General features: G+C 43.2%; 2 protein-coding genes across 3 annotated transcripts in view; one reads left to right on the top strand and one right to left on the bottom strand.

Moving 5' to 3' along the window:
• Positions 1-348: 348 nt before the first annotated feature.
• MANBAL (mannosidase beta like) lies at positions 349-8,678 on the bottom strand. Of its 2 annotated transcripts, none has more exons than XM_075845379.1 (3): positions 8,574-8,678; positions 6,178-6,345; positions 349-2,925 (listed from the first exon to the last, which is right to left on the bottom strand). In XM_075845379.1, exons 2-3 carry the CDS (start codon positions 6,325-6,327, stop codon positions 2,818-2,820), a joined length of 258 nt encoding a protein of 85 aa, XP_075701494.1. In that variant the 5' UTR covers positions 6,328-6,345; positions 8,574-8,678; the 3' UTR covers positions 349-2,817. The 2 variants fall into 2 exon arrangements, with proteins under 2 accessions (XP_075701494.1, XP_075701495.1); XM_075845380.1 differs by having other exon boundaries at positions 8,578-8,663.
• The window catches only part of GHRH (growth hormone releasing hormone), a 23,408-nt gene continuing 18,644 nt past the window's right edge, over positions 8,549-13,312 (top strand). The window contains exon 1 of the mRNA XM_075845378.1: positions 8,549-8,699. Within this exon, the coding sequence (XP_075701493.1) occupies positions 8,656-8,699 (44 nt within the window). The 5' untranslated portion in view covers positions 8,549-8,655. The remainder of the gene's footprint in view (positions 8,700-13,312) is intronic.

Below are 13,312 nucleotides of genomic sequence, written 5' to 3'. Positions count from 1 at the left end.
TTCTTTGCTTATGTTTCCTCCCAAACTATGTTTCCACTTACAATCAACCATAAGTGAGAATCTGACTCCAAGGACATTAGATTCTTGGCAAATTTCAGCAATATCCATATTGAATTCCGAATAGGGTATTTGAAAAGGAGATCTCTTAACCCTCACTAACACAATGGACATTTTCAGAATGCGTTCATTTAATATATGAATTCGGTGGCCTAGGAGTTTTATATAAATCTGTTACATGCTTTTAGCTGGATCCAGAGAAGTGATCTTAATGCTCTTTCCATGTAAAAGAATGCATTTCAAAATAGCAATGTGACTAAACTAACCAAATGACACAAAGAAAAGACCAAGGAGAAAAAAAATACTTATTTATTGTAAAAAAAAAAGACAATTAATGAACAAAAAAAGTAAATCAGGCTTTAAATGCCATCAATAATAACAATAATCACTCTGCGCATGGGGTTGAGACTGTCATGATCTGAAGCAACTACAACTCGGACAGTTGCAGGTTGTCAGGGATAGTTGGGAGCTGTATTTTTACAACAGCTGGAGGGATCACAGGTTCAGGAACATTGATCTGGAGGATGCAGGCGGAAAGAAACTCAAAGATCTGAGCATAGAGTCACCCTAGGTAAGTAACATTTGGAGGGAGGGGGACCACACAGTAAACAATTGCACTTTGAATCTATACTGTTGCTATAGAAATACAGAAACTAAAAAGTAATCTGAACACAAGAAGAGACAAAGTTTGAAGCAATGAATTGCACTGTCACTCGTTTTATCAGCGAAGATCTTCCACAGGTAGTGTAAATGATAGAAGAGTTAGTAACAGTATTATTTTCTCCTAATACCATCAGTAAATGAGGATGTGGACATTTCCTATAGGCCAGAATCTCACATACCGTTTTGATACAGTTTTTGGCTCTGGTTTTTGAGCCACACACAGGAGTGGATACAAAAGAAAGGAAACGCGTAAGTCTTTTCTTCATACATTTTGTTCCTTATGGATCCACTTCTGGCTTTGGCTCAAAAAACCGAGATAAAAACTGCATCAAAACTGTGTGAGTTATCCTGCCCATAGGCCGGGTTCCCACGGGTCGGATACACTGTGTAAAAACTGTGCAGCGTATCCAACCTGGAACCCGCAGCACCTTCTGTTCGAAAAACCCTACCATTGTGGTGCGGTTTTTCAAATGGAATTTTTTTATGCGGAAAGCAGCGAAGTGAAGAAAAAAAAACAAAAAACTTTCATGCTTACCCCCACCCTGTGATTAGCTGCAGCGGTCACATGGGATGCAACGTCATCCCAGGAGGCCGAACTGCAGGAAGGAAAGCGTTCTGGGTAAATATGATTTTTTTTTCTGGAGTTGTCATTTTTGTGGCATAATCGCGGCGATTTCTGTTGAGGGTTTTGCATTCCCGTTGAATTCAATGGGCAAAACCCGCAACAGAAAATCTACAAAATGCAGCATAAATTGACGTACTGCAAGTTTAAATTCCGCACCGCAGGTCAATTAATTAACGTTTACACTGCGTTTTTTCCCGCAGGGTGGGCATGAGATTTTCTTAATCTCATCCAGTTTGCTACTGTAAATGCTGCAGAATTTCCACAGAATTCCTTTACGGAAATTCTGAAGCGTTTACGCTACGTGGGAACCCAGCCTTAGGCTGCTTTTCGGGCCGTAAACACCCCGAAAAACAGCTGAAAATATGGGGGCTGAACGCCCCCAAACATCTGCCCATTGATTTTCATAGGAAAACCGGTGTTCCGTTCCCACGGGGTGTTTTTTACGCGGCAGTTTTTTATTGGGTAAATAGAAAAACAGCTCCAAAAAGGGCCGTAAAAAATGCATCAAAAAATACTTGATGGTTAAAAAACGGCTGAAAATCAAAGTCTGTTTTCCCTTGAAAACAGCTCCGTATTTTACAACTGTTTTTAGCCTAGCGTGTGAACATACCCATAGGGTCCTTTTAAACCGGCCCATATCGGCCATAACAATGAGCGTTTATGAACGACACAGCTCGTTGACTAATTTCAGAAGAAGCTATGATCAGTAATGTATGGGCACACGCGCTCGATACTACGATCGCTCGTCCCCATACATTTCCGTCATGTCGGCAGCGCGTCTTCCTGTTTACACAGGGAGACGTGCTACCGACAAAGATAATTTTGTCTGCTGCAGAAACGATATGATCAGCCGGCTGATCGTATAGATCATTGCCCGGTTTACACAAGGTAATGATCTGGAACGAGCGTTCTCTGAACGCTTGTTTGCCCAATAATTGGCCCGTGTAAAAGGGCCCTTACTGTACATTTGTGTAAATGCGGATCTGAATCCACACACTGTCCCTAAGATAACCCTTAATTAGCAGAACACAAAACTGGAAGTATTTTAATAGGGAGATAGCACTGAATCTCCTGAAGGATTCAGGCCTGTAAGCTGGCCATACATACGCAATACCGGTCATCTGAATGTTTGTACGGCCTACAGCTATTATACCAGACACCACCATAACCTGCACAGTCAGTTCGGCCAATCGAACACGTTTATTTTATGGCCAGAAACTGAAATTGGCAAGTTTGGCTGATGTCTATGTAGTGTGTATGGCCAGCTTATCTAAAGCATCGATAACGACTGAGCTATTAAAAACCGTTTTCACATATTTCTTGTAAGCTAAAAGGGCCTTTGTTAGATTACACGGAGTTCTCCTTTAAGCTTGTAGTAACAAAGCCATCAAATCTGTGAATGTCTAATCCCTCCAGGTGAGGAAGGAATAAAAAGAAACATTAAAAATAAAGCCTTCAGGTTTTTTTCTTTTTCATCGCTTTTTCTTTGTCTCTTTCTTTTGCTTTTTCCCCACCATCACCGGCGCCATTTTAGTTTTTTTCAAGACTTCTGTGCCTTTTGCTTCTGTAGTGTCTGAATCCTGTAGAAACAGGAAAATAACAATTGTTTAGGAAAACCATCAAACATTTAACCACTTTCTTGACATTTTACGTACAGTGAAGGAAATAAGTATTTGATCCCTTGCTGATTTTGTAAGTTTGCCCACTGTCAAAGACCTGAACAGTCTAGAATTTTTAGGCTAGGTTAATTTTACCAGTGAGAGATAGATTATATAAAAAAAAAAACAGAAAATCACATAGTCAAAATGATATATATTTATTTGCATTGTGCACAGAGAAATAAGTATTTGATCCCCTACCAACCATTAAGAGTTCAGCCTCCTCCAGACCAGTTACACGCTCCAAATCAACTTGGTGCCTGCATTAAAGACAGCTGTCTTACATGGTCACCTGTATAAAAGACTCCTGTCCACAGACTCAATGAATCAGTCTGACTCTAACCTCTACAACATGGGCAAGACCAAAGAGCTTTCTGAGGATGTCAGGGACAAGATCATAGACCTGCACAAGGCTGGAATGGGCTACAAAACCATAAGTAAGACACTGGGTGAGAAGGAGACAACTGTTGGTGCAATAGTAAGAAAATGGAAGACATACAAAATGACTGTCAATCGACATCGATCTGGAGCTCCATGCACAATCTCACCTCGTTGGGTATCCTTGATCCTGAGGAAGGTGAGAGCTCAGCCGAAAACTACACGGGGGGAACTTGTTAATGATCTCAAGGCAGCTGGGACCACAGTCACCAAGAAAACCATTGGTAACACATTACGCCGTAATGGATTAAAATCCTGCAGTGCCCGCAAGGTCCCCCTGCTCAAGAAGCCACATGTACAGGCCCGTCTGAAGTTTGCAAATGAACATCTGGATGATTCTGAGAGTGATTGGGAGAAGGTGCTGTGGTCAGATGAGACTAAAATGGAGCTCTTTGGCATTAACTCAACTCGCCGTGTTTGGAGGAAGAGAAATGCTGCCTATGACCCAAAGAACACCGTCCCCACTGTCAAGCATGGAGGTGGAAACATTATGTTTTGGGGGTGTTTCTCTGCTAAGGGCACAGGACTACTTCACCGCATCAATGGGAGAATGGATGGAGCCATGTACCGTCAAATCCTGAGTGACAACCTCCTTCCCTCCACCAGGACATTAAAAATGGCTCGTGGCTGGGTCTTCCAGCACGACAATGACCCGAAACATACAGCCAAGGCAACAAAGGAGTGGCTCAAAAAGAAGCACATTAAGGTCATGGAGTGGCCTAGCCAGTCTCTAGACCTTAATCCCATCGAAAACTTATGGAGGGAGCTGAAGATCCGAGTTGCCAAGCGACAGCCTCGAAATCTTAATGATTTACAGATGATCTGCAAAGAGGAGTGGGCCAAAATTCCATCTAACATGTGTGCAAACCTCATCATCAACTACAAAAAACGTCTGACTGCTGTGCTTGCCGACAAGGGTTTTGCCACCAAGTATTAAGTCTTGTTTGCCAAAGGGATCAAATACTTATTTCTCTGTGCACAATGCAAATAAATATATATAATTTTGACAATGTGATTTTCTTTTTTTTTATATAATCTATCTCTCACTGGTAAAATTAACCTAGCCTAAAAATTCTAGACTGTTCATGTCTTTGACAGTGGGCAAACTTACAAAATCAGCAAGGGATCAAATACTTATTTCCTTCACTGTAGTTGAATCCAATGGTAGAGCAGGGAGCCGTAAGGTCCCTGCTCTACAATTGACTATCGCTGGACGAGAAGCAGGGACGTAATCGCGCTTGTCTGCCGTACAGACCAGAGGAGCAGAGGGATCTCCTGCACTCTTTGGAAAGGAGTTAGGTGAGTATTTATATTATTATTTTTATCAGGCACTCTACAGCATTATACAGCATGGGGGCAGCTATGGGGAACTTTTATACTGTGTGGAGTGCAGCTCTGGGGGCAGTTATGAGGGCATTATACTATGTGAGGGCTGATATAGAGGCATTATACTATGTGAGGGCTGATATAGGGGCATTATACTGCGTGGAAGTCAGTTATGTGAGGGCATTACACTATGTAGAGGCAGCTATAGGGGCATTATTCTGTGTGGATGGCAGTTATAGGGGGCATTCCACTGTATGGTGGGCAACTATAAGGGCATTATACTGTATGGAGGCAGTTATAGGGGAATTCTAATGTGTGGGGGCAGCTATGGGGCATTATACTGTGTAGGGGCAGTGTTAGGGGGTATATTATATATAGTAGTGTACAGCAGGTTCAGGGGATAAATATTAATTGAATGGCGTAGATGCAAATAGGGGACATGGCATGCAAAAGGGGTGTGGTCAAATAATCGTAAGCGAGGTTACATGTTAAATTAATCGTGATTTTTATGTAGGCCATAATTGCCCAGCCCTACTGCCGAGCACTATCTTCAGCAGCCCCATAGAAATTAATGGACCGGTGGCCGGGTATGCACATGCAACTTTTTGATTACTCTATTCTTATTTGTGTGAGGAAAAACGAACAAAAAACTGAAATTCATTTATTTTTAGTATTTTTTTTATGGTGTTTACTGTGCGGGATAATGTGCTCATTATTTATTTTTAAAATACATTGTGTAAGGAAAAAAAACCTTTTTTTCTGTAAAACCACTGAGGTGCAACGCGTGTGCAGTTTATTAAAAAAAAAAAAAAGACCCTCCCCCATATATGAGAATCAGAGAAAAGAAAAATGTTTTCTAATTGATAAGCAGGAGTGAGATCATGAACAAAAGTTCATGTTACCCCTCCCATGCAGTCATCTGAACTCATACAGGGGCAGGAGAAGGCTCACATATTCTTCTCCTCTCCCTTCAGGCTGTCAGCATGTGCCCCTGCTGCCCCTACTGTTCCTCCCCACAAGCTGAAGTGAGAGATGCAAGTACTGTACATGCAGATCCCATTTTAAGCTGCTCTAGCTCAGACCAGTTTGCGGCTCGCGATACTGGTCATGTCTCAAAGCCAAGCTGCTTTAAAACAAGACCAAGATCGCGGCTCTAGCCAAAACTAGAGCCTCTCGAGTGACAGCTCCCTCTGCAGTCACACTGCCCCGGACTGTGCTCGGGATAAACTGTTAGGTCCTTTTCCTGCAGTCGAAGCACAGTTCGGGGTTAACAGTTTCCCTTTCATTTAAAGCAGACATTTAGTGGAAACCTATGCATCAATGACCCCAATGCAGCCACACACTCGGAGATTAGTGCTTGATGCTCTGTATTTTAGCATTCCTAAAGACGCTTTGGTTCATATAACTTACCACTTCTTGTGACTTGCTCCCAGGGAATATAATAGCCAGAATGCAAATGAGCTGGAAGATCGCTCCACAAAAGAGTCCATAGCGAAGTAAGGTCTCTAGGAAGCTCGGTTCTGGAATGTCAGGTGGTGAGAGATCCAGAGGTTCTGGCATGGTATACCGGACGCCCACCTAACGGCAAGGAAAGTAGAATGTTATTCCATAGAATCCTTAACCACATCAACAGACAATCTACTACTAAGGCAAATAGAGGAGGCAGCAAATCACTAGGAGGTAGTTATTATGGGGACTTCAAACTACCCAGATAAGACTATGAGGAGGGAAGTTCTAGACTGGACTGAGGCGAGTCATTGGATGTCATATCTTGATTTTTCCAAAGTATTCGATACTGTGCCTAATAAAAGGTTGGTATATAAAACGAGAATGTGGGACTGGAGAAAATTGTGTGTAAGAGTATACCGACGCATTTCACCCGGACGGAGGCCAAAAAGACACTCTTGTCCTCCGTTGGGCTGACGGAGCCCTATTGACACGTTTATTGTGTACGTAGGGAGCTTTCCTGACTTACGCGCTAATTGTAGGGCAAAAGATGTGGACAGGGCCTAACACTTGAACTTCTAGCTGGAGACCATCAGAGATGCTCTGCATATGGACATCGTAGAGGGGAGGGAGCGCCTGCCATTGCTGTATGCATAAAAGGCCATGTCAGAGGCACAGCACAGGTCATTTTTTTTACCGCCGTTCCCAAAAAAAAAAATCCAAAGGTAATCAATAAGTCTTACGTACCTCAAAATGGTACCAATAAAAACTACATTTTGGACACATCGATGGGAAAAATGAAAAAAAAAAGTTATGTCTCTTTAAAAGAAAATAAATTGCTTTTGTTTCATCACACTCAAAGTGTCTTTTTCAGTGTAAATGTACTAAAACCTAAAAAACACAACACACTGCATTTTTTTCCCCCAGTGTCGCTGTACTGATTGAATAACGGTAACACGTTATTTACACTGCGCAGTGAATGGCGTGCATTTAAAATGCAAAAACACAATGGTGAAATTGCTCTTTTTTCCATTCCCCTCCCAAAAAAGTTAAAAGGTAAGAGATCAATTATATGTACCCAACAATTGTGCCATTGAAAAATACAACTCCCGCAATAAAACAATTCCTCATACAGTTACATCAATGGAATAATAAAAAAATAAAAAAGTATGACCCTTGGAATTCATCGATGAAAAAAAGAATGCTTGGCTCCTACAGGTGTTCTCCGGGCATTATATAGGCATGGCCTATCCTTAGGATAAGCCGTCAATATCAGATCGGGGGGAGGGGCGACTCCTGGCACTACCACCGATCAGCTGACTGAAGGGGCCGCTGTGTTCCGTCGTCGCGGCCTCTTCAGTGTTTACCAGGCACAGCGCGTACACATACGTAGTGGCTGTGCCTGGTATTGCAGCTAAGTTTTATTCACTTGAATGGGAGCGGAAGTGCAATCCCAGACACTGCCGCTACAGAGGTCTATGGCTGTAAACTGGGAACCGGCGAGGGTAACAAACGCTGCGGCCCCATCAATTAGCGGACCTTCGGGGGTGCCGGGAGTCGGACCCATGATCTGAAATTAATGGCCTAGTCTAAGGGTATGTTCACACACACTAATTACGGACGTAATTCGGGCGTTTTTGCCCCGAATTACGTCCGAAAAATGTGGCTTGAAAACGTTGACAAACATCTGCCCATTGAAAGCAATGGGCTGACGTTTGTCTGTTCACACGAGGCGTATATTTACGCGCCGCTGTCAAAAGACGGCGCGTAAATAGACGCCCGCGTCAAAGAAGTGACCTGTCACTTCTTGGGGCGTAATTGGAGCCGTTATTCATGGACTCCAATGAAAAGCAGCGCCAATTACGTCCGTAATGGACGCGGCGGTCAAGCGCCAGCACATGCCGTTACGGCTGAAATTACGGGGATGTTTTCTCCTGAAAACATCCCCATAATTTCAGCGGTTACGGACGCTGCCGTGTGAACATACCCTAAGGATTGGCCATCAATATAAAATGCCCGGAGAACCCCTTTAAGGCCACAATAGTCCTGGTCGCAATACGTTGTCCTATCAGGACCAGCCCTTTTCTAAACGCAGACATGCTGGTGGGCAAAGATACAGGATTGTCAATAGGAAAAGTTATTACGTTTAGTTGTACTACATGGTGGAATACGTTGGTGATATATAAAAAATAAAATCATATGACGCGCTGGACACACATTTCAGTAGCTGACAAGAAAGGAAGCTGGAGAAGTATAGTGAGGGCATTTTTCGTGAAACACGCTATGGATCGGTATTAATAAAAGTATGTGCCCAAAGAATATTACTATACATACAAGTTCTATATTGTTATAACACTCACATACAAAAGGCAGCCGCCTCCAGCAGATCACCAGCAACGGATTGTACCGCTGCCCGGAAATGACGGAGGGCTATGGACAAGGATGATGAACGGAGCGGCCATTTTGTCTGCGCTCATTTTATGCGGGTAATTGGTATTGGACTCCATAAAAATGGCCCCCGCTGTACACGGGATTTATTTACAGTACTCTGTGTCTCTTGAAATGATTATTTTAGCGCTGTGCAGATGTATTATGGCCGTAACCTCGTGCATTGCTTAGGAGCTACGAGCCCTGTTAGAGGATACTTGCTGTTGGATCTTTATCATAAAATACCATAGCTGTAATATATCTGTGTCAATTTACAAGGCAGATCCAAAGTAGTAATTACTTTTTAATATAGTGTAAAGTAAGAAATTCACCTAACAACGTTTTATAAAATAATAATAATAAGTGCATTTAGGGTGATTTATTCATATTTCAAGATATATCACTATTTTAACCGTACTTGCCAACTTTTAGAAATTTCCTTCAGGAAGAGTCCGGCGCACACAGCAATTTTTGTCTACAAAAGTCACGCAACTTTTTGCAGACCACACCTCTTTTTGCAGACCATACCTCTTATTGCAGACCACTGCGTTTTCAGGCTGACATATTGCTTAACAATATAAATGCGCCATTATTTATAAGAATTAGTGTAAAAAAAACATTAGGCAGTTGAATATAGCAACCAATCAGATCACAGCTTTACTTTTCCAGTGATCGCTTTCAATCGCTGCATCTAAGGGGTTAATGGCAGGCATCTGAGCTAGCTCTTGTTCCTGCCATTACAGGCGGATGTCAGCTATAACATACAGCTGACATCCACAGCTGATGACGCTGGCTCATCGGTAAACGGCGTAGATTTAGGACGCAAAAAAGAGTGGCAAAATTTCTGGTTTTTTTCTATTCCCCCCCAAAAAATGCAACTTGTCTCGCAAAAAACAAGACCTTATACAGCTATGTTGACGCAAAAATAAAAAAGTTATAGCTCTTGGAATGAGACGATGGAAAAAACGTAAAAAATACCTCAGTCAGTAAGGTGTAAAATAGGCAGGTCATTAAGGGGATAACCCCCATCATCCCTGTATATAGCCCCCATCATCCCTGTTTATAACCCCCATCATCTTTGTATATAACCCCCATCATCCCTGAATATACCAGCCATCACCCCTGTATATAACCCCCATTATTCCTGTATATACCAGCCATGATCCCTGTATATAACCCCTATCATCTCTGTATATACCAGCCTGGCTAGTATATACAGGTAAGAAGGGGGTTATAAACAGGGATCATGGCTGGTATATACAGGCATGATAGAGTTTATATACAGGGATGATGGGGGTTATATAAAGGGATGATGGCTGGTATACACAGGGATGATGGGGGTTAATGCAGGGTTGATGGCTGGACTATATATAACAACCATCATCCCTGTATATAACAACCATAATCCCTGTACATACCAGCCATCATTTCTGTATATAAACCCCATCATCCCGTATACAGTTAGGTCCAGAATTATTTGGACTGTGACACAATCTTCATGATTTGAGCTCTACATACCACCACAATGCGCTCTTTTTTTTCAAGAATGTACTAAACTGTTGATTTGGCCACTCCAAACATTTGTGCTATCTCTCTGATGGATTTCTTCATTTTTTTCAGCCTAACAATGGTCTGTTTCACTTGCATTGAGAGCTCCTTTGACCTCATGTTGTGGGTTCACAGCAACAGCTTCCAAATGCACATGCCACGCCTGGAATCAACTCTAGACCTTTTACCTGCTTAATTGATGATGGATTAATGAGGGAATAGCCCATGCAGCCCATTATATAGATTTTGAGATAATTGTCCTATTACATTTGGTCCCTTGAAAAAGAGGCAGCTACAAATTAAAGAGCTGTCATGCCTAACCCCTTCCTAAAATTAGGATGTGAATACCCTCAAATTAAAGCTGAGGGTCTGTACTTTAAGCCCATACTGATTATATAACTGTATATTCAATATGTTTTGGTAAACTGCTAAAATGCCAAAACTTGTGTCACTGTTCAAATAATTCTGGATCTAACTGTATACCAGCCAGGCTGGTATTTACAGCGATGATCGGGTTTATAAACATGGAAGATGACTGGTACATACAAGGATGATGGGGGTTATATACAGGGATGATGGCTGGTATAAACAGGAATGATGGTAGTTATATATAGTGATCATGTCTGGACCAGCCATCATCCCTGTATATAATGCCTATCATCCCTGTATATAACTCCATCATCTTTCTATATACCAGCCATCATCCCTGTATGTAATCCCCATCATCCCTGTATGTACCAGCCATTATCGCTGTATATAACCCCCATCATCCCTGTATGTACCAGCCATCATCCCTGTTTATAACCCCCATTATCCCTGTAAATTCCAGCCTGACTGGTATATACGGTATATACTGTATATACAGGGATGGGATTTATATACAGGAATGCTGGCTGGTATGTACAGGGATGATGGTGGTTATAAACGGGGATGATGGAGGTTATAGGAAGGGATTATGGGTAGTCCAGCCATCAGCCCTGCACTAACTCCCATCATCCCTGTATATATCAGCCATTATCCCTGTATACAAATCCCATCATCCCAGTATCCATTCATTATTGAGGAGGGGTGCTTGCTTACCCTCTCCTCACATGCAGGCTTCTTCTGCTTTTCTGCTCCTCTCTGGCGGGCCGCGTCAAAGGTGTGCTCTAGCAGATGTGCCTAGTGTGAGGCATGCCTGCTAGATTGAGGAGCATTGTGGCGTGGCTGCGGCGGTCATGGCAAGGGCAGCGGGAGCGGCGGTCGTAGCGGCGGCGGTCCCCACCATCTCAGTAGCGGAACCCGGGCCGTCCCGTCCCCCCCACTCGCTACACCACTGAGTGTACTTCAGTGACAGTTAACTATTTCAGGGAACATAAAATAAAAGATAGAAAGATATATTAGATAAAACCTATCTCTGACAGGAAAATTTGCTACAACGTAACAAAAAATTGATAAAACACGTACAGAGAGGAGAAGGAGTGAGCTCCAATAATCCCATGAGCTCCCATTATTGCTAATGGCAACAAGGGGATTTCTTTAGAATACAATTGACCATTTTGCAGTCTCAATGACTGCTCATCTGCCAACAAACATATAAATCTGTTGTCTGCTGAAGTTGTCAACTGCTCGTGTTAGCTATGGATTTGGGAACATCAAATTGTTACCTAATGTTCCCCCGAACCTGAAGTTCGACCAACTAAACTTTAATGTCTAGGGGAACCTTAACACGTTCTTGGGTTTGAGCCAACACACTGTCTAAAGAAGAGCTCTGGGCTGCACAGGAAATTTGGTTGCTGCTCTGGAATTAAAGGGATTTTCCCACTAAAGTAAATAATGGTATATTGCTATTATATGCCATCACCATCACACCACTGATCCTTAGGCGTCTTTCACACTAGTGTTAGTATACGTTTACCTGTCACGTTGGGTTCGTGGACCCACTGGGCCGTTCCGCCTTGACGGTACGGCAGCTGGCCAACAGGGCACAGGTCACAGTCTATAGTTCGTATAGTGTACCTGTGGCAGCTCGGACAGTAGCAAGGCAGGCTCGGCTGGGACTAGGCAGCAGGTAGACATCAGGCGTGGAGTAGCAGGACAGGCATGAAATACAGCACAGCATGACTACAGCACAGCACGGTACTTGACCGGGATAGCACGGGATACAGGATACAGGCACGAGGAACACTGGGAACTGGAAAACACTAGGAGACCATTTGCATAGACAAACTTGGATACGCCAAACAACGCTCAGGCAAGGAAGGAAAGGGCTGAGCCTTTCTTATAGTCCAGGGTACTCATAGGCTAATTTTAACATTAACTTCAGGTGCGCGCGCTGGCCCTTTAAGAGCAGGCACGAGCGCGCGCACACCCTACGGGACCCGGCCGAGGTAAGTGAAAGTGAGCACTGGCGTCTCCTGAGGAGGAGACTGGGGCCAGAGCTCGCAGACCCATGGCTGCGGCCGTCAGGAGGTGAGTGAACCTGACGGCCCGCGGCCATGGACATGACATTGCCTCTCTTCCATCAGAGGAAGAGAGGATCGAAATATTAAACGGAAAGCAACGGTTCCATTAGAATTACCACTGATTTCAATGGTATTTCTTATGTTTCAGTTGCTTTCCGTTTGTCTCCGTTCGCTAGGTTTCAGTTTTTTTGAACGGAAACAAAAGTTCTGCAGACTGCACTTTTGTTTCCATTAAAAAAATGGAAACCTAGCGAAAGGAGACAAATGGAAAGCAACTGAAACAAACGAATTAACATTGAAATCAATGGTAAGTCTAACAGAACCGCTGCTTTCCGTTTAATGTTTCGAAGCCTCTCTTCCTCTGATGGAAGAGAAGTAAACGTATACTAACGCTAGTGTGAACTTAGCCTTAGAATTCTTTACTGATTTCTCCAGCACAGCGACGCTCCAGCTGTACAGGGAATAACATCACTTCACTTGAATGAAGCTGTGCTGCAAATCCCTGCACAGTGAGTAGCAGGGATTGCTGCTGTGCAGGAGAAATGAAGGTACCTGTTAGGGATCTGCCAGGTACTTCATCTAGGTATACTCCTGGGATTAATCAATCCACACCTGAGGCCAGACCTGTTCGACTGACACCATCTCCCACCAACCAGGGTGGCAGGCTCAGGAGTGGGAGA

The sequence above is a fragment of the Rhinoderma darwinii genome, chromosome 13 (genome assembly GCF_050947455.1).
Source record: "Rhinoderma darwinii isolate aRhiDar2 chromosome 13, aRhiDar2.hap1, whole genome shotgun sequence".
Taxonomy (NCBI): domain Eukaryota; kingdom Metazoa; phylum Chordata; class Amphibia; order Anura; family Rhinodermatidae; genus Rhinoderma; species Rhinoderma darwinii.
Note: the sequence above shows the minus strand (reverse complement) of the source record. Positions and strands in the feature narration are given on the sequence as shown.